A 26,771-nucleotide genomic window follows, 5' to 3' on the forward strand; every position below is an offset into this window, starting at 1 on the left:
ATAAGCTACATAACTGTAATATATAGGTATTTTAAGTTATCATTTTTGAAACTTGAACAGGACAAATATGGTTGAAGAGACACCTTAAGGGAATGGTGTTCTTAGTGCGCCGGAAGATATACTGGTTCAGGTCTGTAGATGTGCAACGGCGCCTTAAATTGACGAAGGACTTCCACCATATACACTTAAGGGGAGTTGGGTAATAATAACGACGAAAAAAAAGTCATCTCCTCTAATGATTTTTCCGCATATACTGCAGAAGTGGCAGACGCAGAAAAAACGCGTCTGTCCTCTTTCCGAAAATGAAATAATCCCTACTGCGAAAATAGCCTGCCCACTCACCCACCACCCACCCTTATACAACCACCAAACGTCGTCGTCGCAGTCGTCGCCCTGAGGAGACGAGTGAGAGAGAACACTACAAACGCACGCATCCTTCTCTTATGGGTTGCAAGTGCCTCTCAAAGCTAGGCCGGGGGTGGTGGTGCGGCATGCTGGGGAACCTCAAACTTTGGGCAGCGCATCGAGGAGGAGAGACTTGACTGTATTTGGCGTTATATCGAAATGGGGATATCGGATCGGTTCAAAAGAGTTCGATCACCTCCCCAGCCTATCGCCTTTGAGCGTTACACTGGGAGTTTTTGACTGCTATTAGTGGTATATCTCACTTATTTTAAAGTAATATACCTGTCATTTACAATATTCTGCGACAGATTTAATTGTGGCATGAGGAACGAATTAAATATGGAATTGACAACTAAAAAATCAATATATTCTCAAAATACAAATTCAAAGTCGTTTTATGGAAAAAATAAACATTTTAAAGCAATAAACTTACAAGAGCAATTCTCCAAAATCTTTTACAATTTTGAGAAAATTCGTGATTTCCTCAAATAATGAGCTGTGGTCCCTGTGTGCCACAGTGACATATAATAAGTAGTAAGTAGTATAACATTGTAAGAAACTAATGCATCATTCATTGCAATTTAAGACAGTGTCATTCAAAATATCGCTAATGAAGTTTTCCCTAATGGTATTTCTTGGAAAACCTCTTATGATTTATGATGATCAATTGTGGTTTCCATACCTATTTTCGAGTGATTTATTATGAAATGCGAATATATTTTGAGGTGTCTCGAAAGGTGAGATCTTATACCCACCTTTGGTATAAGAACTAATATTAGTAAGTAATGAAACACATTCTTACAATGATTAGTGAATGAGCAATGGCAAAGAGTCGTGCCAATACAGCTCTTCATGTGCGATGAATGGGTAAGTTGGGATTTTTGCGGGAAGAGGAAGAGAGATGGTGAGATGATAAAGAGACACTGAAAGGGGAAACACATAGAAGTTATCTGCTTTTATCACATTTTCTGGTTCAATTGAGGTAATATTGCAAGAGACCCGATTCCACCGCAAATTCCTGGTGCGATGGGGTAGAAATTTTCGATACATTTATGCTGAAAATTCAGGGAATTTTTACTTTTTAGAACTTTCAGTATAAAGCAAAAAGAAATTGCAAATAATTAACGATACTCATGTTGCAGTGGAAAAATACTCAACTCATATCTTTGCATTTACTACACACCGCAATATTCCAAAGTGCATGTACGTACACATCTCACAGTGTTGGGTGAATATAATTCTTTTGCCGTCTCGTAATACTTTGGACAGACATTACCCAGACATTTTGGGGTGAGGACTTGAATTTTCTCAGCATTTTCGACTCTCAGCGGTAGTATAGAGATATATGTATGTGACTACATTATATTATATAGAGAGTTGTGTACACAATGAATACAGGAACATTTTGGCAACAGGTCTCCTCCATATATAGCAATGTGATGTGCTCTGCCTCAACAGAGAGAGACGAAGAGCGTGAGATGAACAGGACTCTAAGGTTTCATACATATGTCGGGGGATGTTTGTTGTATCTAATGTTTCATGGCAATGAAATAATTGCATTGATTCTAACTTTGTCTTCCAATCAAAAAGTTTTTAGATTTCGTTTTGACCACAAACGCCATCTTCATTTAAAACAAAATAAAAACGGGTTAGGGTAAGCATTCAAATATTTACAAAAAAGGGATCATAAAGGATAACGCAATAATAAATAGTTAAATTGCATTTTCTTTTCGAAACTTACCTACAATATAAACCATGCTTTTAGTCCATTTCTGTAGTTCACGCTTTATAAATCTTCTCTCTTGAACACAACGTGCATAAGAACAATCCGCCATTTTTGTTGGCTACCAATATATTTTTCGTTAACTTCACTTATTGATTTAGTGTCTTTGTTACTTTTAGCGGTAGCCGTGTTATTTACGAAAAATTGTCCAAATAGTGGCAACGGTGAAATGAAAAATGCGTTTCCGTCTGACGTCACAGCACAGTGTGACGCAACAAGTAATGGCACGAACATTTGCGACGACTTTGTGTGCATCTGATATGATCGTAGAAATTATTTATCGCATTTCACGACAGTCAAAGCTAAATAGAACTTTTTGAATTTCCACAATTCACTGCCAGAATGTCTCTATAACTGTGGCTTATCCCGATGAATTCAAGGATGCTAATATCCTGCACTGTCGGACACTTGTTCGCGAACGACGTCAAACACGTGATGTTGCTCTCTGTTGCACTTCTTGAGCACTTCTTGGGTGCTGCCGCTGAAAAACTTTGTACACCACAAACACCCACTATCGATTACTTTTTTTCCACCCTTCTCGGGGCAATTTCTGGGAAAATGTCTCTCTCTGCTTTTTTTTTCGTCACCGAAGGAACAGTGCAATACAGAATCGTAGTTCTTATAGTCTCTCGCCTGGTTAAAATAGTCTCACACACAGTGTATGAAAATGTTCCTGCGCTATGGAAAAATCACTGAAAAATATTTCTCGTAACACGAAAATCGGGGAAGAAAGTCATACTTTTTTATCCTGTTGCCTCAGTTTTTCTTGCACACACAAAAATTGCGTTTTTTCCCTTCTAGGATAGGACTGCTCAGCGGGGTGGGGGTGGGGATGTACGGGAGGTTAAGGGGAGGGAGGGTTTTAAAAAAAGAAACGAATGGAGGAGCAAACAAAAAACTCTAACTCAACAAATGGGAATCACCAAACATTTTCACGTTGCGGCTGTGTGTGCCAAGTACTTTGGGTGCAAGGGATAGTTAGAGCTCAGGATATATACGGAGGCCAAGTACGAACTAGGGGGTGGCTTGGTGCTCAGTAGTTGTCTCTATTGCAACCACTCGGTGGATGCACATTACCCTCAACGGGGTGGCTTCTGAATGCACTTATATGCTCATCTCCTTTGCCCCAATTGCCGGCAACTGCCAAACACCACTGTCGCCTCCACTGTTGCTGCACTACTCCCGCTGCCGGTGGTTCTGGCAGTACTTGTGGATTTCTTCATCGCGTCGCTATACCATCATCAGCAACATCCACTCTATTCATTCGCACTTGTTCCGTTGACATCGATTTGTGAGCGACACAACGACGCCGTATGCACTTTTGGCATATAAAACCGTTGCACTTGTATTAACCGTACTATACGACACTTACTCTAATCTATATCCACTGCTCTACACTCGATAGCTCTTTTTTTCCGGGAAAATTTCGTTTCTGGGAAACGTATAATTCAATCAGAAAAAATTATCCTTCTCGTCCAAATGAGTGTCTTTCATGGAATTTTTCTCTTCGAGTCGCTCCTTTTTGCGTATACACGTCGCTCGATAAGCTGTGGAATAGAAAAGAAAATTCATTAAATTTTTCTCAATTTTCCATATTTGTATATATAGAAGATGGATGATCTTCAATTTTGTTATAGTTTTAAATATTTGAAAATTAATATTTTTTGCCGAAATTCCTTGCTGCGAAATATGAGTTATGCAGTTACTTGAAAAGCTCGTAAGTTGATTGATTAGGAAAATTCTAAGTTCTGGCTATATGTCTTTAGATCTTATATCGATAATTTCCTTTTTTAATTTAGAATCCTTGTTAACCCTCCTAAAACTGGAAAAATTATTTGATAAGTTTGCTTGACGACGCACCTAACTTATTTTTACGTAAAATGTACTTTGCGTTCTATGCTGCTATAAATATTCTACCAAGTTTTCTGCAAACGTATTTAGGGCCAGTTTAGGGATTCAAGTTTCAGTCAGTTTTAATATTTTTCGAAGAATTTTTATTTATAATTTTTTTTTGTAATACAACTAGAATCTTCATTATGTTCCGTGGATTAAGTTATTTACTTTTTTATGAAAACAAAAACATAGAAAATATACGCTCCCAATCATAAAACGAGGTTTTACTTTTAGTTTCTTATATCACAGACGATTTATATATACAAAATGTTATGGTCTCGTTTAGCAAAGTGACATAGACTCCACAAAAAATCATATATAATACATTCATAACACCACATACATATAATTTCCCTCTGGATTATTTTTGGTGGCACAGTCGGGAGTTGCAAGTGAGAGGGACGCAGTTGTGAAATTGCATATTTGCATCTCTGGGTTGACGAAACAATACGTCACGTGTTTGGATGTGTACGAAGACTGCGTATATGTCTAATAAAGTGTACAGTACGTATAAAGTAATATGGTAAGGAAGGGTACTACATATCAACATACATATATATAGAATATGATGTGTACATCAAATTTTCGACAAGTAATCTCATATGAGTGTGTGCAAAATGCTACTGCATTTTGAACAAATGGTGGCATTCAGTATATTCGCGAAAACACAAAGAAGGAACACCAAGTGGTACTGAAATGGGAGACGCGCGAGGGGGACAAAATTCACGTTGCACATATTCATGCAAACTTTATTTATTTTAAACACTCAATGCACATTTTCCAACAAATCGCATCGGAACAAGTCACCAGATAGGTTTCGGTCATGTTTGGATGACGATTCTTTTTAATACAATTTGGCTTTGTGTGTCACATTGCCATTCTATACGGCCGTCTCGAGTGCATGGCGAAATTGAAATTTTATCGCGCTGCACTTGGGACTCAAGGCGAGATAATTGGCGAGTGGAGTACACCAAAGTGTTCGTTTAGAATCATCGAAAATGTATATGAGTTGCCTTGGTTTAGTGAATACAGTGGGAACGCCTGGTAGTTAAGTATACTTAATGATCCTTAAGAATTTTCGAGTAATTTCGTGTATTGAATTTTTTTTAACTTTAAATGGGGTGAATTAAGACAGTATAGGGAGAATAGGAATGACCCTCTTTATAAAGTTTTTTTATACATACCTATATGAATGAAAACATCGCTACTTAAATCGTTTAAAGACATAATTTTTGTACACAGATCTATCAAGTTTGGATAACAAAACTATATTATTACGTCCTTAATAAATCATTACCTACCTACTTATAAAAAAATGAATCATATTCGGATTTCACTTTTATTTCCAAAGCTATAAACTTAGAAAACTTTGCCCTTGTCAGTAAATTATATTTTATGACGATTCTAACAATAACAAATCATACACAATATTTTTTAGCTCTTAATAATAATGTATAAAAGTCAATCATAACGCGTCCAGTTATAAGAGTTGGTGTTCCACAACGTGTAGAAGTTTGTTTATGCGTTGTAATACTATTTGTGAGCAGAATTAGTAGACAAATTTGATTTTTTTTGTAAAATTCGGCAATTTGATGGATAAAAATGGTCATATCTCTTGTTCTATAAGACCTACAGAAATTTCTTGACTAGTTTTGGAAAGGTATTAAAACAGGCTATAAATTGACATGAATTTCAATAATTTTCAAGGTCACCTTCAGAACACAAAATGGCGGATTTTTGTTTTACTAAAACAGTTTTGTCATTTTTTGTTTCGAAGAAGTGGTTCTAGAGGGTTCTGATGTTCTAGAAAGTTGTAGAGTTTTGCAAAACCTTTAATTTGATACTAAGATGAGCAAAATCGGACAAGCAGTTCAGGAGATATGGCTCTTGGAACTTTTCAAATTCAAGAATTTTTCAAATGGCTATATCTTCTAAACGGCGTCATAGAATTTCTTCATTTTCGGGCTGGTGAAAGATATTGAGTCAGGCTACAACATATTAAATTTTAAAAGATTTGCCTAATGGGGATTCGGAGATATTGCCCCTTAAAGTTAGGCAATTTTTGTTTTTGATTTTAGCGCCTCTTGCAGATGTTTTTGGAACTTGAAATGTTCTAGACAGTTGTAGGGATTCGCAATACCTTTCATTTGATACCAAGATGATCAAAATCGGTCAAGCCGTTCTCGAGTTATATTGATAAAACACTTTTTGCTTTAGGCCGCCATATTTGCTAAACCGCTTGACCGATTTTCAAGTATGATTTGTTGATGAAAACGTCTTACTAAGCCCTACAACATACTAAAATTTCAGACCTCTAGCTACAAGAGAACTGGTTGACGGTGTTTCAAAATGGCGGACGGCGGCCATCTTGGATTTCTAAAATGCGAAAAAATGAAATTTTACACCCACATTTCTATAGAAAACTTCAAACCCGAAGTCTCTATCTGTTACCGTTCTCGAGCTATGAAGCAAAGTATAGCGCAGAGGCCGGCAGGCCGGCCGGCGGGCCGGCCGGCCGGATCAAAAATTTTCCACCACCATTTTCGTAATGTGGGATGTCTAAAACGTGCTCATACCAAGTTTGAGCCCGATCTGAGGAGGTCGGGTTTTCCGACGATTACAATACTTGGTGTTGGCCACGAAGTGGAACACCAACTAATTCTTGTGAAAATGGAACTTCTTGGAAATCTTCGTAAATTGTGATTTTATTCAAAAAATTTCATTTCTATATTTTTAGAAGAACAAAAGTTTTTTTTTCAACATAAATTGTAGCACATTTGGGCGTGTGTTCTGTAACTGAACACTTGCATGAGAAAATTGTTCTTGGGCAGCGCACCAAGAAAGGTCTCCTAAATCAATTTAGTGTGAAATAAAATAAGTCCGAATCAAAATTCGATTTGCTTCGCTGCAACGGCTATCTGTCATCTTGGAGCTTAAGAATTGTGACACTCTCATATACCTATAAAGAACCAACACGATGCCTGAAGTCTCGCACAATAGCTGTGTGCATACATATGTTAGCTTATGGGTGCATTCTCTTTTAGAGAGTATGGCATAATTGTTATTGCATTCTCAAAGGTCACCATGTTCTGAATTTGCCCAATTACTCGCGGTCATTTGTACACACAAAAAGCACCTCAAAGTGTGCATTTTTATGCACACTGCCATATGCATATTGTGATGTATATATTTCGCATTTGCCCTGAACTACATTTTGATTATGGATTTATGGTAGATGTATACAAATGCTTCCTTTCTAAAACTAAACCGAAGCCACCTTGAAATCATACGAAACTTGTTGTGCACGGCGATTCTGCATTTTAGACGCGACTACTGCCATGCAGTAATGCCCAGGTATAATGCATGTGTTTAGAGGAGAAGCACGGTGATCTCACACGATCTCCCTCTTGCCATTGCATTGCTAAAGCTAAACTAGGCTTATGGCGCTAATATCTCAATTGATGAATAGTAAAACGACATGAGCGGAAAATGTAAACGCATATTTTGAGTGCAAATTGAAAGTTTTCAGTCAACATCATATCGAGTCATTTATTGCAATTTATTGCATCAAAGCAGGGTTATACATGATTTCCTGATTCATTTTCTCAACTGTGAAAAATGTGTGTTGTATACACATTTTATTGGTTGTGAGATAAATATATTTTTAAGGTCTTTTGTGCTGGTTGGAGAAACATTTTGTTGTCTTTCTTCTAGCTTGATATATGTATGCACCATATATACATATATTTTTGCTAGAAGAGATAAATTTATGATTTTTTTTCAGCAAAAATTACCAAATGGGGTTAATTTTGTTTGTCATTTCACAATTTGTTATCTTCTGAAAAGATTGCATTTATTTTGTTTTTAACAAAAGCTTCCATATATGGAGATAAAATTTAACCAAATTGTCACATTTATGTGTAAATTTAATTTATTGCACAAAGAATAAAGTGCTAATTAAAGGTGTTAATTAAAAATATATATATTCTGCTGAAACAATAAAAATTCAACGTGCATCAATTAAAAATCAATTAAAAATATAAAATTTATATTTTGTATTTTAAAGTCAAACGTAGATAATTTTAATAACATAGATTGATATTTTATTTGTATGAATTTCATTCAATTAAATTTTGAGGTTCATTTTTCCTCATTGTAGAGCGAATGCTGTGTGGAAGGTAATGTGGAAGAAATGTTAAGTACAAGTTCATGTAGCAAGAGCATGAACAGCAACATAAAGAGTTTGTGTTGGAAAATCATCCCCATCTTGGTTAAATGCCAGTGTGGAAGCACAAAATTTGATTCAAAATCTCAACGGGGTATGTCCCAGCACTGGGTTGATACAGTGTATAGTAATAGTAAATACAATATTGCATAATATACATATCCGTGGCATGAAATGAAAACGTATGGTGCACAGTTGAACTGCTGCATGGTGCCTATGTGCTTCGAAAATGTACACACAGGCGGATACATGATGTTTGGTGGAGGTAGATGAAACTGATGAAACTAACTCAACTTCACTGCTCAATGAGTAAATTCAGTTTGGTGAGACGATCAACAGGTACCACTATATTGATGCTACCCAATCTCATTCTAGCGATTGTGGCAGAGCTGCTAAGTGAATATAGATGAATGCAAATCACGTCAAAACGGTTACAGCGTGTGGAAATGCAATTTTGGGCCATATAAGCTGCCTCACCTCCATCTCACTGCCACACATAGTGCAAACATTGCTAAATAGGCGCTCAATTTCACACTTCAACCCGGCGTCCCCACCGAAAATTATAGTGAGGTGCATCCCTAAAATGGTGCACATAACCCGAAGGCGGACACTTTTGCACACACACGGTCTATGTGTAATGTATGACCATGAACACAGGGAGGGAAAGAAGGGAGGATAGTGTCACTGGCGATGGGAATTATTCTGGGATTAAGAATATTCTGTATGCATTTAATTTCTGAGAAACAGGCAAAGGTAATTGTGAGATTGAGGTATCTCGAGTGACCATTCAAGTTCAGGTGCTGTCATTAGCATAAAATTGCCAATCGGACGCCCATTTTGAGCTCACGTAAAATGATCATTAACATTCAAATCAGAACCTGTGTATATAGTGTTACATACAAAAATAATTTGATTACCCATAATAAGAGACTCATTTGATAGATTGGTGGCGACGCGATCGAAGAGGAAACTAGACTAGTTTTCTAGCTGGAAGAGCTCCGGTCGCGTACCGTGATGGTGGTAGAAGAGTGATCCTCCCGCCTTGCTGGCAATTTTCAGCACAGCGTTCATTCATAAATTGGCTTTCATTGAGTTGTTTTAGTCGTGTAGTGTGTAGTTATAGATTGCTCACATATGTGGCATGGGTTGTATCATGGCAAAGAAAATGTATAATACCTCAACTGAAAAGCGCCAAGCAATTCACCTTGTTAATGGTGAACTTTTATCGTTTTTTTTTCTCCTTCTGCATCCAACCTCAAGATCTATAACCACATACAAGTGAACCTTAAATATAGTGAGATAGAGAGGTCCCGTGCAAGATACTTTTCTTCCCATTTCTGATTTTATTCATATATGTATTTTATATGTAGGTATACATATCTATGTACATAATATACCCAACTTTATACCGTCCAAGAGTAATACTGCCTAAGTACATATGGTTGTACCAGGCTAAACAGGTTTTATGCACTCCAACCATCATACCTCTATGCTTTTGTATAGTTAACCTAACAAGTTAGAATGATCTTGACGAATGATCTTTCAATTTTTCTCAGTAATCGATATTTGCAACGCAATATGGCAAAATTTGAGATGTTAAGAAAAGCCCCCTGTTCGATCATCTCTCACCCAGCGGCTGTGCGGCGGCTAAAGTGCAGCACGATCCCATAAGAAACATCAACCATTCTTTGAGGTCTTTTTTAAAATTATATTTGCAAGGCTGCACCTGCACCAATAACTTTGCAATGCTTTTGCTAAAAAAAAATCCAGTTGTTGAATTATGGGGATATGTGCAAAAGCATCTTTGCCAGAGTTGATGGCACTTTTTTCCATGAATTTACTGTGTCTTTGCCTTCATAATACAAATATGGGTGTCAAGAAAACTTGTGAGATTAGTCGGTGTGATACGAGTGGATTTCAATTGGAATATGTGAGAAAAATAAGAGGTTTTAGATTGTAATTTCCGTTTTCTCACGCTTATCTTTCTCTCTTTCTCTCGCTGTAGGCACGCAAAATTTATTGCATTTGTCATCAAAAATTTTTGCTGTAACATTTGAAAATGATCCCTAATTAGTTAGTTTGAAATTCATGCAGCACTTTATGATTATTGCGGATTTGTTCTTGTTATGGAAAAATTTGCACTGTTGCGAAAAACTCATTACTCCGGGGCGTATTGTTACCATTTTCTACTCCCACACAACCTGCTGAAAGAGAAAACATTTTTCATGCTAGTTTCAGATTTTTTTGAAGTTTATTTTGTATATTAACTAAATGATCTAGTAGGGTGAAAGCAATGTATACCACCAGGCGTCTCCACTTGCAATTATCCAATTGCAGAGTGTGAAAGGGAATTTCATTAGCGGAAGAAATGCAAATATTTTTTTTTGATCGCATAAATTTATTCTGCGAATGGATATTTTCCTTCAGTAGTGTAATGCCAAAATTAGGCATCTGTCCCTCAGTTTGAGGAAAAATGGTAGAATATATGTACATAATGTAGTAGTTATATATCTGCATGAAGCAGGTGCATGGAGAGAAAACAATCGGAATCTAATCATATTTTCACTTTTCACGGCATTCAAGCCATTTATAAACTCGATCATTGAAATACATTTGAATCACTTTTTATATACATATATACTTTAGCACTGCAGGTATTGAATTGCTTCCTGAATATTTGCTGCTTAAAGTGATCACCCAGTGCTTTAGCATATGATATTAAGCATGTATTACTTGTCCATGTACATTGGGTGCAGTGTATTTAGTAAATAAGAGTTCCTTTTAATAGATGTTGAAGCATTAGCAAACAGTATACTACACAAATAGGCATATTACATTACTTTACATTTATACATTTAGAGTTTGTTATCTGTCGTCGATCGCTATACAGGTGACTTAGCACATAAATACTATGCTTTCAGCTGTGTGCTAAACTTAAGCACAATCGTGTATTTTATATCGTTTTTTTTCCAATAAGTAAATGCACATAATGAATTATACGATTGCAATATAGGTCAAGGACAATGCAAAAGATTGCAGAGTATGAGCAAAAGTTTCAGAATCACACATAAACTTACATGATATAACCATAAATTGAAAATTCTAAAATGTGGCTTAAATGTCAATTTCATGCCATTAAATGCGTTGTATCAAAAATTGCATCAAATTAAACTTTGAAGCACAAATCATTCTGTGTGAATCGCGATCTTACAATTTTCCACACATGAGTCACAATCTTGTCTTCAAGAACCGCCATTTTAAGAAGGCTAACACACACCATTAAATTGCGCACAAAATCGCCCCACTGAAATATTTTACAAGCACAATTCCTTTTTACTTTATGACATTCAATGATGCAGCGGGTTTATCGTAAAGTCAGCAAAATGTGTGATAAGTAAACACCAAAACTCCATGGTAGTACTTAAATTTGGGTAAAGCTGAATTAAAAGAAAATTGGCCAATTTTGTTTTTTTATGATAAAAAGTTAATTTCTAATTTAACCAATTTTTCAAAAAAGTTATAGTTCTAAATATTATTTCAAAGAACTTTCCTCATTATGATAAACAAATTCAGATATGTAGAGCTTTTCTAATTATCAGGTTTCAATACAGAAGGAAATTTTCTCTGTTTACGCGGTTTACGCTTACTTTATCACACTATTTTCACATTCTCTTACATTTTTATGTAAGCTCCCTAAAAGTTCAGAGAAAAAAGGAAAATTGTCAGTCTCTACATATTACTTACATACTTTATTGCTGAAGTGCATACTCATTTTTGCAACAAAATTTATTTCTTATGCTTCTTTTCTCAATCTTTCCTGATTTTTCATTTCTATAATTATATTCAAATTAGATACAAGACTTTTTACCGTCGGTGTATAAAAGAATTTTTCACTGCGTTCTCCATTTTGTCGTTTTCTCATAGATAACACCCCGAAATTGGAGTGTGTGTTTATACATATATTTTTATAAAATATTTTCAACATGAGACAGTTTTTTTTGCAGTACAGTCACGAACACTAATTTTCTGGTGGAGTGCGCAAAAAAATAAGATGCGGGTATAAAATTTCAGAATTCATAACGAAAAAAAAAGTTTTGTGAAGAAGATTTGTTGTACATCCCCGAGTTTATACTCATTTTGCGGATGTTGTCGGCGGTGCTTCAGTTTTCAGTGAATTTCAATGAAAATTCCACTGAAGCTCCTATTGCTCTGGCAATGAATTTAATTATTGTTCATGCATTTTTGAATTAGTGATATTTTGCTGAATTCCCTGTATGCAAATTCACTTTAGATATTTTTGCATGATAAATTGAGCTTTTTTCTCTAACTTATTATTTCGCCTTATAAGACGTAGATTCAAGGCGAAACGAAGATTCTAGTGGGAGGGAGAAATAAAATGAATTAGATAGGAATGCAGGAGAACAAAAAAAATGTTCTCAGTGTTCTCAATAGAATTAGGGAAAAAGCTTTAGATACCTGTATGGTTAACATAGGAGTACGTATGTCGAAGTGGGTGGGATGGAAATTTTGGTTGTAATGCTGAAGGTAGTTAACAAAATTGCGATCGTTTGCTGAAAACATGAGCACCACAAGCATTTACAATTAATGGCATTGTCATGACCGTCGAACTAAAAGTCCCTATATTGGTCATATTGTTTCCGTGGCTTGAGCATCCAGCCCTCGAAGCGGCAATGGCGACAATGACGCGAAAAATAAAACTTAAAAAGAAGCACTCGGGAGTCGCGCACATGGATGGGAGATGCCTCCATTAGTGGGGAGGAAAAAGAATGTGGTGTGGTATATTTTTACAGAAAAGTTGGGGCTGTGGGTGCGGGGTTCGGGGGCTGCGCTGGTGATGTGCAGCTACAGAATTCTGGATTTAAGCATCATCGACCCCACAGGGCCTCACTACACACCCCGCAAATCCACCCACCACCTCTGACGATGTCGCCTGTAGTTGTCGTTGTTACTTCACCCACCACCCCCCAAAGCAAGGCGAGTGCAGTGGCATTATTGGTGGTGTTGGGTGTCAGGGTGGTTTTCCAATTAAAAAAGCGGATTGTGTAATTTTTCAAGAGACCCGGGCACACTGGAGGTGTTCCATTTTGCTATGTATGTCCCCCGCCCCTCTCATACCGTTGGGGGACGAAACTCACAGCTCGAAATGGGGTGCACTTGCGGAGAAAGGCTCACAACGAGCGACGATGGGGAAGACAGAACCCAGAATATGCTCGCATATTTTTATCCCTCCACTTTTCGTCTATGTGCACAGCCAAGTGACAAGTAGAGCTTTTAGATAAAAAACCGAGTATATTGGGGTGTATACGTACGTACATGGAGCTATAAGTATTGGAGGTACCGAGTTTTCCGATAAGCTTCTCCGACAATATGCATAAAGCATATAAATAGAGAAAATATTCTCACTACGGTTTAGCATTACATACATACATAACAGTCGACTTCCTATAGGCTTATCAGGTCATATCATGGCCCGTTTCCACAAACCACAAAGCGAGTTATTTGGATACGTTAAGTGGATTTTCAAATATATTATTTTATCGAAAAAATATATTTCTTTTTAAAAATCATTCATATTCATCATTTTAGAACAAAAAAAAAAACAAAACAAAATTTAACGATTCTTTTCTTCTGATTTTTCCTCGTTTTATTTTCTGTTTTTTTTACAAAGATTTTTTTTTTCAAATTTATTTAAACCTTGCTTGTAAAATCTTACATAGTATTACAATTTCTTAGAAAGTTGCAGTCATGAAAGTACAATAGCAGTGTAATTACTCGTAAATCCTCTTACATGAGGTAGATTCTAAATTATTCATTTTGAATTTCAATAGCATAAATGATGCCACAAATATTTCTTGTTTTTGTAATTAATCATCGTCAGCTCTGATATGTTTTCTTTTCAATTCCATGAAATAATTAAACATCGAATATATATTTATGTTGTCTATTAACTTGGTTTTAGTTGAAATTAAATAAATAAGAGATGATTATATCGACTCATTTCATATTATATACATACATTACATAGGTACATTCATGAGCAATTAGTGACGGAAGTTGAGTAACATATAGTGGCAAAAGAATTTTTAAATACCTATGGCTTCGTCTTTTGGTTGAAAAGTGATTTTTTTGGTATATAGCAAAGTTAAAAATTATACATAGGTAGTGCTCATATGGAAGTTATATCTATGAAAAAGTGTCAGTGCACGAAAATGAGATGGATTTTTTGTGTTAGTGCTGAAATTACAGGAGCGTGTTGAAAATTAAAAATATTCTACCCGCTTTGCTTTCCTTCACGTGAAATACTGCACCACGACCCACCCCAGCAATTTTCTTCATGAATTTTTTATCAGTGTTTTTCACACAGGGTGTCACCGAGATTTATTTCGTATGTGAATTTCATTTCAAGATATCTTCAATTTTACATGAGTCACACCATATCCAGGGATGGCTAGGGGGTGGTGGAGAGAGTTTGACTTTTTTGTATGTGAAGAAATATATATATATATATATATAGCATATTTAATGCACTAGCATTTCTCGAAGAGACTGTCATGTGTGTTTTTAGTGCGAAGTCCCCGTGCACACACCTTACTCAATTATTGATCGTGAATTTTTTGGCGCGGCTTCGGTCGTTGCTATGTCAGGTTATATATGGTTGTGTGTAGTTGATACATAGTAAACGGCACGGATGCATTTTGGGTTACACTTCCGGAAGTGTGTACTGTGTAGATGGTACTATACCACGTATTAAATTATAATACAGAATTTCTTTTGTTTTCCTTCGTAAATTTTCGCTTTAGAATCCTTATTTGAATTTCTTTATCATTGCGAAGGCTACAGGAAAAAATCCATTTAAAAAATTTTTATATTTGTTTCTTTTTTTTTATATTTACATTTTTTCACAAAGTATAAAGAAAATCGAGAGAGTTTTTTTAACCTTATCTTGACGTTAAATGTTCAATTAAATAAAAAAAAATTATAATAAAAAAGTATATTAAAGATTTTTAGATTGCTTGAAGATTGATTTTGAATTGTGCTAAATTCCTTATTAAAGAATTCCATTTTGTTATTTTCCATGTTGCTAAATTATATGTGAAAACTAAACCCGATATCAAAGGAAGAATTTTAAATTTTGTAAGAAAATTCTACTTTTTGGAAAATAGGAAGGGTTGATTTTCAATCCTACAATTTCTGAGACTATATACAAAATTTAACAATTCTTATAAAAAGCACATTCTATTGTTCTAAATTTTGGGAAGTCCCACCTCTTCTTTTGTGCTAAAATTAGCAAAGAAATGGGTAAACTCTTTATCTGTACATTCTTCCGTGTATTTATCCCACGAGAGGTGGTCATGAATGTGAGAGAAGTTATGGTAATTTAGTTTTTTTTTAATTAAAAATGATTGTGGTACCCGTCCTGCAGTCTTACAATTTTAAAACTGATTTATTTCACCGGTTTCATCGCTGCATCCAACGAAAGCATCAGATATGCACGAATTAATCTTAAAACTCCTACTTTTTTCTCCTTAATTAAAAACGCTAAAACTTTAATATAGAACCATAAAATTTATAAGACTCCCGCGTGCGTATATGCATGTGTGCAATTTGAGATGCGGTAAGTGTGCTAAATTCAATATGATATTGTTGGATATATCTCGGTTATAATGGTTTGTTTCCATAAAAAAGGCATTTGAGTGTTTTTAATGTGTTAAAATTGAGAAAATATTGCTCTATGCACAAAAAAAACTCTCGTCGAAATTAAAGTACAATCCACATCATCATAATACTTGAAGAACCTTCCTTTACCACTGATTCTTACCTTTCGCGTATTATGCTGTTTACTGTTAGATGCAATTTTTCATTTACCGTTTGTTTTTCATTGAGATAAGCTTGTTTCACTCAAAACTTGAGAAAATAGTCACGAAAAAAAATGTGAACGATATCTAATGCACTAAATTCCAAACGAAATGCACAACTCCGCGTTAGCCACCATGAGTCGCATGTGATGTGGCGAAACATCTCAAATTATTCATTTTCGTGCAATCGAATTTACCACCGGGTGCATCAAAAGTTTTTCTTCCCATATTGACGGAAGAGAAGAGTATTGTAGGTAGTTACTGTATGATACCTACAATGATACATAATATTACTTGTCGTATGTGAGGAACGCCGCGAGCGAGAGTTTATGTATGGGGTGTCGCATGATAATAAATTATCAAAAAAAAAATTCCATTCATGGACACAAAAATTAGGACACAGTCGCGGTTAATTATTTTAAATTGCACTGCAGCAGGAGAGAGAGAAAGAGATGATATCGTTTTAAATTCCGCCAGATGATAAGTCAATGCATTGAGGCAAAAATTTTTTGGGGTTACAGACGGTTGATCTGTTTTCATGGTTGTCCAGAAATGAAAATATTATATACATATATAACATAAAGTGCGAGCGACACAAAGGCGACCTCAGACACGCTTTTGTCCTGGCCTTTTTTTGCATATACATGTAGGTATATAATGCTGTGCGGAAGGGGAAAATGGGGGAAAATGCTATATATGTAAAGTATACCGCGGGATGATTTGGCAGAAAAAAATAGAAATGTGATCGAAAATGTGCAGTTTTAATATTGTTTCACCAAACAGGCACAATTAGCACCATTCTGATGGATTTTAATTGCATTAAGGTCCCCCATTGCGTCGCACCCTCTTCGCGAAGTCTCAAAAGAAGGCATCGTCGTATATATATAAAATGTGTGTGATTGCACCGCGAATGCACTTTATGGGTTTGTATGTGTATGAGTGCGCGTATGCGTAAGTGTGTGTGTGTAAAAGCTAACTTGGTAGCCATTTGCACGTGTAGTGGTTGAGAGCTTTTTCGACAGAGAGGAAAAGTGTGGTGTGTACGTGCAGAAAATGCAGTTGCAGTCACGTGTAAGTGAGTATGTGGTAGTTGCGTAAGATTTCATTCGCCTATAGCTCCATTTGCCATGTCGTATACGTATATGCCAGGGAATTGTTATAAAAAAGTGTGTTTTTTTCGCGTTTCGTTTAGCTATTTTACGATAGAAAATTAAGTATAATATTTTAGGCAGCCATTTTGTTTTACTTAGCACAATCAAGGACGCTTACTTTGGTGTACACACTGAATAAATTATTTCTTGTTTGGAAAATTTTCAAATATTCTTTGTTCCCTGTGTGCATATCATTAAATGCATAAATTGATTTTTGTTCAATGCAATAACTTTTTTTTGTGTTCAATCAAACTATGTATCTTTATGGCGAATTGGCCGTTGGATGTGTGATTTTTTTGATCATTCTCTACTTGGACTTTTCCTCTCCGCGTACTCTTCGCATCGCGGTTGATGCATCAAAAAAGCCTCGCAAAGCGACATCGGCCGAATGTCGTAAGAATCGCGTACCGAACACTTTGTCCTTGTGACTGCGCTCAAAGTTGAGCGTCTTGGACGAAAAAAAAAAATTTCGACTTTAAAATATTATTTTCACGAGCTTCAAAATTGACTCCCGAGAATGCACAATCAACATGGTACATATGTAGATGTGAAATTATGCATGCGAATAAGAGCTTGTACATTTTCAAGGCTGTCGATTTTTTTTTACATCCAGTTGAAATTCTTTTTGAATGACCATGGCATGACAATGGGGAGTTTTGTCCACAAAGCCCATCTCAATTGCACCTTTGACAATTTCTACCCCAGACACCATCTCTCCTGCTATATATAAATCAACCAGCCCTTTTTTTCCACCGCTCTGTGTCGCTTAAATTGCCATATTGATTGTTTTACTAATTCATTTGCAAGTTTCATTACGTCGGAGTGTTTTGTGTGGCGGTTATTGCACAAAAAAAAGAAGCTCTCCAACTCCCCAATGTGGCGGTTCTCAAAATGGAAGCCATTTTGATTTCCAAATTGATATAATGTCGTCAAAAGTACTTAAGCGTTTTTTTTTCTTTATTTCCTTTCAGTAGTTGTGTAGCATGAAAATGTCCTCCAAAATAGTACTGAAATGTGTGACATTTTGGAGGTAAGTTTTCGTGAAAATACATTTTCATGGGTGGTTTTTGTGGGCCCTATTTCGCAATATTCCAAAAGTAGTTTAAAACCATTGAGTGACATCGACGCAACTTCTATGCAGCTTTATATTTGGCGGTGAAACGCAAAATGTGTGTCTAAATATGTCACATCGCGTTTCATCCAAAATGGCATTATAATTTATCGCGTAGAAAGGATTTCGTGGCAAGAAAATCACGTAACTGGCAAAAATTTCAGCAAAAATATAGAAAGTTTTTTTTTCTCTGAAATTTGAAATCAAAATTTACCTGTTTTAGCAATTATCGGTTTCACTTGTGAAGAACTTTCGGGTCTTAAATGCACTTTTAAAGAATGTTTAAGATTTTTTTTGTCAAAAAATTAAATTTTTTCGGTTGATTAATTTCCTATTTGTTTCCAGTAATTGTCTTGGATTTTTTTTAGATAGGTACCTAAAAGTGTGGATTTTTACCAAAAAAAAAAGGCACTACTTTTTCACCAATGTTCAGCAGTTTCTTCCTTTTTTCTTCAAAGAGCTTTTAAAAATTCAAGTTTTTTTTGTATAAATGTTCACTTTCACAATTTAAATTTTCAATATATCATGATTTTTTTTAATCAACAATAATTTGCACATTTTCTTATCACTTCCGGAGTGTTTCTAAGTTTTTCTTCTTCTCTAATGTTGCTGTGGGTAATGCATAAGAAAACGTACAATTCGTGGTCGTTTTATCAATGAGCCTTCTTAACGAAATAGTCTTGAATTTGCAAAGAAAAGTTCACTGGATTTATTTTTTTTATTACTGATAAAAATTATGTCACTGGTTCTTAATGCATTTGAATGTTTTTTTTCATTAAAAATGCATTGATTTCTTTATTAAACAACAGCTGTACATTTTTTGAATTATTTTTTTTTTAATTGTGGCAAGGAGGATTGCAAACAACAGCGACGGCAGGCGTTTTGTATTGTGGCGTCTTGAACAGCGACATTATACGAAGAAAATGCGTTCCTCACAAGATGCCGTACGGACTTGGTGTGGCGAAAAAATCCATTTTATCCGAAACAACACTGCACATCGAGATATTTGGCGAAAAAGTACATTTTTTCTCACAATTTTTCCACAAATTACACATTATACGACATATTGGTGGTTTAGATTGGACTTGGATGGTGATATGGTGGAAGATGAGTGGAAAAACCGACGCCACATGTAAAAAATATTGGGATTTATGTATTTTAGTTCTTCACAATTTTAGAGCGACTCAGTAACTAAAAGTATTATATACATTACATATAACGAGAAGCGAGTGTAACCTTCATTGCCCACGTCCCAAGTCCCACCTCAGCACCATGACCTACGAATTGGTCCGCGAGCAATGCAGCCGCGTTGCATGCTACACTCATCACTACATGCACATGGAAATGTGTACAGATAGTGTAGAGTTGCGCGAAAAGGGGTAAATAGGTGTGTATGGGTGGGTAGAGAGGAGCGTGAATGCACCGCCAAAATGCACTTCTTACGCATACAAGAAGAGGAAAAATCGCGTAAGTACACAAGTACAGCAAATGTGTGCAACCGAAATGCTGCGCCGCGCATCGTGCGAATGAAATAGACTTAAGCAATTGCACGATGCGCTCGCGACAGATGACATGGTAGCCCGTTGTGGTGGGAAGAGTGCAGCCATCGGGTGCACCACAAATGGTGGTGGCTTTTCCTCTAACTCCGCGAACCGCACCAGCAAGCAAATTTGAATGCAATTTTTCAAGGAGTTGCAATACCACTGCACAACACATCCACACAATCCGCTGCCTCACTAAATTGGGTGAATTGGGTACATTTGACTGCTGGGGAAGTGTGGTTGTGCTTCTCTCCAGTTAATTTTCTCGTATAGCTATGGAGCCTCCAATTGGTGGCTTCTTCATTGTCAAAATTCTCCACAACTTCCGTTGCTGCTATGTACATTACGCATAGATATGTATCCACATATCTCTCCCGTACAAGCGTCACAAAATATTTCCTACGACGTCCCCATACCCTCTTCCCCCTTTTAAAAAAAACTTTTGCGGTACCCAAGAAAATTATTCAATAGTAATTCTTTCTTTTTTATTTTGCATCACCCAAGTTTAATATCCACCAATATTGAAGATTGTTATGTGAGGAATTTTTGCCATGTAAAATATAAAATTTTATATTTGAGAAACTTTCTAAAATGTGCAAATAGGCAATCAGAGTTGCGCGGTAGGTGCATTGGGAGAATATTAGGAAAAAAAGCCACATATTGGAATTTATTTGCGAATTAGCTAAAAAATTTATTGCACACACTTGTTGCATCCTACTCTAAATTTTTCACCAGATAAATGTAGCCCATAGTCCCCATTCAATTCACACCAATTGACCATTGAGAAAATTGAGCCCGCAGCCTCGAAGCGACATGCCACGAAAAAGTCATAGACCAAAGGAAAAAGCTTCGGTTGTTCTTTGTTGTGTTGGATATTCTAGAAAAATCAAGAATAGCTGCTCGACGACTCAATCGTTTCAATTAAATCGAAAATAATACCCATCAAATATATGTTTTTATATAATATGCAATGGAGACGCCTGGTGATTTAGTTCTGATAAGGATTTGTAAGTGAAAAATGCAAATATTCATCATTAAATTAATTTTATGCACCAAAAGCGTCTATTCACGATGCAATTTCAGAATGTATTCCAGCGACGTTTTGGTATTAAATGTTACATTGCAAAAAAGGTATAAAAATACAAAGTATTGATACTTGATTAATTTTTGTAGAGTAGATATAGAAAAAAGTCTAAATATATTTAAATTAATTAAAATCGATAAATTGCAAAAGTACATTACACAAGGAGTTTTCGCTGCGAGTTTAACTCAATGAAATTCACCATATCGCACCATCAGATCCACCAAGTCGACTCATTGGAACATGGAACGACAAAAATCTCTTCTATGCAACTTTTATTGCATTTGACATTATGCGATAACCTTCATATGGTAAAATACTATTGACCTAATGTTCAATTGGAAAATTCGCTGAAAAAAAAAGGAAGATAATTTTCATGTGACGTCCATATGAATGTGGTGGGGCTGTAAACTTTTAAGGTATAAAATTTGCATGGAAATTTGCACAAAGGTCACGGTGGGATCGTTTACAATACACAGAAGGTTCTCGTGACCCGCAAGCTGCCATATACCGCAGACGCGACTGTATTTGCCTTTTGATGATTTTTGCACTTATCTACATAGGCACGGTTACCGTGCATCTGTAGCTCCACTAAAGTAAAAACTAAAAAAGCACCAAAGCACTTTCGGCTACGGTAATACACTGCAAATATCGTATGATTGTAGTGTATTAGTGATGCGATATTATAGTTGTTAGCCCCAGTTAAATTAGAAGATCGTGACGATTATGACGTGGTGATTGAGAATTCAAACTGAACGATTTATCGCTTTTTGGATCTCAAGGAGGGAAAAGTTCCATGGCAATTTAGTTAGATACTACTGGACTTGGAAAATTTAGAACATTTCATTTTTGGTTTGAAGTTTGAATGCGAAAAAAAATCAGGTAAAAAAGATGCAAAAATATTCAATTTTTACTGAGGCCAAATTGATTGAAAAACACCCCCATGTATGAGCAAAAGCAAAACCCGATTAGTTCGGTCGTTTTAGCATTTCGACCCATAATGCTTTGGCATGTGAAAATTAAATCGGGCGTGGAGATCGGTGCAGTTCATTGGCAATATTCAATATTGACAATCTTGTCACGATGATGAACCACTGCGCTATATATAATACCTATAATGACTATAGAGCAGTGCTACTGCCTCCCGGACTATCGCAATGAGAGACGAACGAAACATTGTTGCAGGATTTTACCAAAATACTCACACCATTTAGGGTTTGTGGAATTTTCCTGAAAGAGTTGTAAGTTTCAAATTATAAATAAAATTTTTTAAAGAGCTTTTTGTGGGAGCTTTTTATCTTAATGCAATATAACGTAGTCAATTTGGTGTCTAATCAATTAAATTAAAATTTTATAAAGGATTGGTTTATAAAGCATTTATGCAATCATTTGGAAAATTTTCTAACAATCAATGAAAAAATTAAATTAATTTTCATAATGCTACGTATATGTTTTTATTGAAATGCACAACACCGGTTTTGTTTTGCAGACTTTATACTTCTAATAGGTGGGTAATACTTATCAGAAAAGCATTCCTAGTAGATAAATCAAGAAGCAATTGTCAGTATACATATTTTTAAATTATCATAAATTACAGTTTTACGTCAAAGACACCGATTAGCAATTAAATATTAATAAAGAATCTATAGATTTCAAGTAGTTCATCAGGTTGTTGATTAACAATAATTAATTTACATTTACTTTGTTGTAGAGTATATAGCCAATTTTCCATTCCTTCTTTGTGCGCAGTGTAATTAGAAATTCCAAATTAGGGAAATCCCAAGTAAGCAAATAATAAAAAAAACTTACAACTTTTGATTTTCTTAAAGTTTCCTAATAAACATGTAATTATTTGAAATGAAATGTGAAACTTTTCACAAATTTGCACATACAGGAAAACATACATATATATTGCTATATGGTTGGAAAATGAATGATAGTGAAGAAATAGGTATATGTATAATATTATAACGCATATAAACCAGCCTCCCACGTAATTTGTGATGCGAATGAATAAAACTCGATGCCCAACAACCCCTGGCGATATCAGTAGGTGAGTAGGTATGCATGTGGCTGGAGTGTTACAAAAAAGGAGCAAAAACGCAATATGAGGGGAACATTGCTGATGGGTGCACAAAAAGGCTCTGCTGGAGCTAAAACAGCGCTATATCCCTTACAGAAACGCAAAAAAAACGCGCGGTATATGTGAATAAATGAAACGCACCGGAAACCAACGCATCAGCAAATACAGTGATGCGATTTATTCAGCAAACTTGGCATGGTGGAATAAAAAAAAGTTTTAAATGAGAAAAAAGTGCTTCTATTTGGTAAATTGGTTGGAGGAACAAGGAACTTTAATGAGCTTGGGGGGGGGGGATTCAAGGGGGAGTTATTTTGAAAAATTAGTTGTGGTACACAACTGCCTCGTGTGGTTGCTTACTGTCCTAGTAGTATGGAGGATATATGTAAATAACTTCATATTGTGCGTTGCAGTTGCGCCGGGTTTTTTGTGCAACCAGAATTTTCTCTAATTCTTTTTTTTAGCCACCACATCTCCCAGCAATAATGCTTATTTTACACATGGCGGTGAATTAATGGGCCACAGAGAGTGGATGCGGAGAAAAGGCGGGAAAACTGAGAAAACATATACATATGTACCAGATGTGATATGAAATGAAAATAATTCTGATGTGTTCCACTTATATGCATAATGTATTTTGGGAGTTTGGAGAATTTTGAGCAACATAATGTACCCCCGAATGTATATGGTGCCTACTTATGTATGTATACATACAAACTGAATGCAATTTTCGACGGTTTTGGACTTCAGCAGAGTGCAGTGAACGGTTTCACTTTCGTTCGTCACACTTTCATTGCCAAACTAAATTGAAACTGAAAAGCGGGAGGCAACCCAAAGCAGACGGCTGGGTAGCGTCAGTGAATTTTGGCACAGAACCTACTCCACTCTCTTTTCGCTCATATGTATTGAAAAGCCAAAGTATATTTTATTTTGAACATACCCGAAATTGCATACATATATATATTGACTTTTGCTCGAAAGTATCGTATTATATGTACGTTGGGAGTATGTGTGCCGTCAACGTATTGCCTTCGTCAGGAGCTTTGGCCTGGGTGCTGCCGAAAATTTCTCATGTGTGTCTGCCATGGCTGGGGTCAATGCGCCACCGGAGGCGACCTAGGCCAACGACAGTCGTGGTAGACACCCAATGTTGTGCATTTTTTGGCGAGCCCCACCAAAATACGTTCAACTCTGCGACGACGCGTTGGGAGGAAGAGAAACGCAAAGGCACAATACCCAAGTATTGCGGTCATAAATCAACTAGTGACATATTCCAATTAATCGCCTTACTTCTTTTTGACTAACGAACAAATGGAGGGCTGCATGATGGCGAGATGGAATTCAAAATTCAACAGTTGCCAATTTATCTTCATAAATTACCATACCCCTAAATACAAAATATTTCATCTGCCCTATAACTTATATTGAATTTGATTCTTTTATTGGGAGATTAATTGTAAAATCGTTTAAGAATATCGCTGGCTCAACGAGAGCTTTCTTATAGATAAAGATAGATAGATAGATAAATTTTATTACTTCCAACAGCAAAAGAAATGCATTTTTTGACCCACCCCCCATGCGACCATCGTCGTCTTAGCGTTGATTACCAACCTCAAGGACCAAACGATGGAAAGATCCTATCACTGGTTGTATATGCCAGGGGTACAAATTTTTGGGTTTACTTATAAATACAATGCAAAAACATTCGCATTATTAAATTCAATTTCCTGCTGTTAGTTGGAATCGGAGAGCAATTAAAAGAAGTTCATCCATTTTTAAGCCTTAATCCTTTCGCGACCGCATAAAACATAAAAATTTTTTTTGGCATTATTAATGCATCTCGTATTTGGAAAAAAAAAACAAATAACCCTTTCACGTTTTTTGGGTCATACGCTGACCCAAACGTGAAACATTTTATTTTTTTCAATTATTTATGAATGTAATTGTTTTTCCATTACAAATGCATCAAATCAAATTCACGCATAAGGGGTCAAAGAAAACGTTCTGAGTGAGAAAAGTCCTCTAAAAAAATTCATAGAATAAAAGTCACGATAAAAGAGCGCATGTTTCAATGCTTTTATGTTTCACGTTGGACGTTAAAGGGTTAAATTAACTTTAATTCAAAGAAACATCGTATTTCACATTTTGGGTCAGGAACTAATGGACGCGAAAGGGTTATGATATAAAAACAATCGTTCAAAGTAATTAAAAAAAAAGGATTTATGCAATTATTAGTGAATGAAATTCTGCAATCAGACCAAAAGCTTTTTAAGGGAAAAACTCCGATATATGCAAAGGAACTTTATCTCACCTTGCATACCTACCTATATATTTCAATGCTGTGCCACTAGTGCAATCAAAAGACGATAAGAATATGGCCTTGGACATGCCGAATCAACAATTTTTGTCTGTACAAGAAATTTTTTTCCTGCGATGCTTCTCTTTTTTTCGAGCCGTGTGGTTTGGAGCACATTGTAAATTGTTTACGAAGTTTCAACCCGTAAAATTGCATTCGTTTGTGTCGTCTGCGAATTTCGACTTCAAGGTCTCCCTTCTTTTTAGTATCAATTTTCGTTCATGTGAATAAATAAATAAAATGCTACATGCTGAAAAAAAATAAAGAAGAACGAGTGCCAAGAGGCAATTTTGGGTTGAAACAGACACAACAAAAATATGTGGTGGAGACTGAAATCGAAATTGCACTCCATTCACTTGCATTAAACTTTGATTCAATTTTTTGATATATAGGTGTTGTTTGGGAAAATTGGATTATTTCCATGAGCACAAAAGCCAGTGGGCCTCGTATGGCGGGGAAAGTGGGCTTTTTGCAGTGACCGGATGGTCACAACGGCAGAATACTGGTCATTGTTGAATTGAGTGGCATTTTGTGTATTTTAACTCCACCCACTCAGGCCACTCAAATGCACCACCACCGATTGAGAATTCAATTCGGTGCACTCCCGATGCTCATCCACTGTTCTATCAATTGTGACTAAATTATTGGCCTCGATTACGCAACCCCAAATGGTCCTCAACACCTGTTGCTCCTCTATTTGGCCCAAGCTAAGCCAATTCAGCAATCAGATAGGTATTTTAGTTTATGTATTTCGAATATTTCGGCGCATAAACAAAGAATTCACCGAATTGCCTGTTATGCTATCTCCTCTATTTCCATCAAATTTACTAAACTACGTAATTTGCAAAAAAATATTGCAACGTTTACTTTATTTATAATACGGAGAATTCACATAGAAATGTACAAATACGACGTAAGCGTAAGCTAATAAATTTTCTATTACTTTTTCTTCCTTCACAAACTCCAAAGATATTTTAAATTCAAAATAATTAGGCGTTCTATAAAATTGAAGAAGGATAAAAAGGATATTTTTTACACTTGAAAATAAAATCCTCACACATCTTACGCAACATAAAATGAATATATACATATAAAAATGCAAAGATAAATATTAAATAAAAATATAGCATGGATGGAACAGTATAAAGCGAAAGAACGGTAAGTAAAACTTACGGGCTGTGATTCTTTCTTTGTCAGTGAAATGTGAAGATGACTGAAAATTGAGGATGAGCAAATTTTGAGGAGAGACTTACTCGCGAGCCGAATCA

General features: G+C 35.9%; 1 protein-coding gene across 1 annotated transcript in view; it reads right to left on the reverse strand.

Moving 5' to 3' along the window:
• The window catches only part of LOC129788414 (mushroom body large-type Kenyon cell-specific protein 1), a 52,814-nt gene extending 33,174 nt beyond the window's left edge, over positions 1-19,640 (reverse strand). Inside the window, exons 1-2 of the mRNA XM_055824465.1 lie at positions 18,660-19,640; positions 2,147-3,735 (exon numbers count right to left, since the gene is read on the reverse strand). Coding sequence (XP_055680440.1) covers positions 2,147-2,240 — 94 coding nt within the window. The 5' untranslated portion in view covers positions 2,241-3,735; positions 18,660-19,640. The remainder of the gene's footprint in view (positions 1-2,146; positions 3,736-18,659) is intronic.
• Between the last annotated feature and the right edge of the window lie 7,131 nt (positions 19,641-26,771).

Source organism: Lutzomyia longipalpis, chromosome 1, assembly GCF_024334085.1.
Source record: "Lutzomyia longipalpis isolate SR_M1_2022 chromosome 1, ASM2433408v1".
NCBI classification, from domain to species: Eukaryota; Metazoa; Arthropoda; class Insecta; order Diptera; family Psychodidae; genus Lutzomyia; species Lutzomyia longipalpis.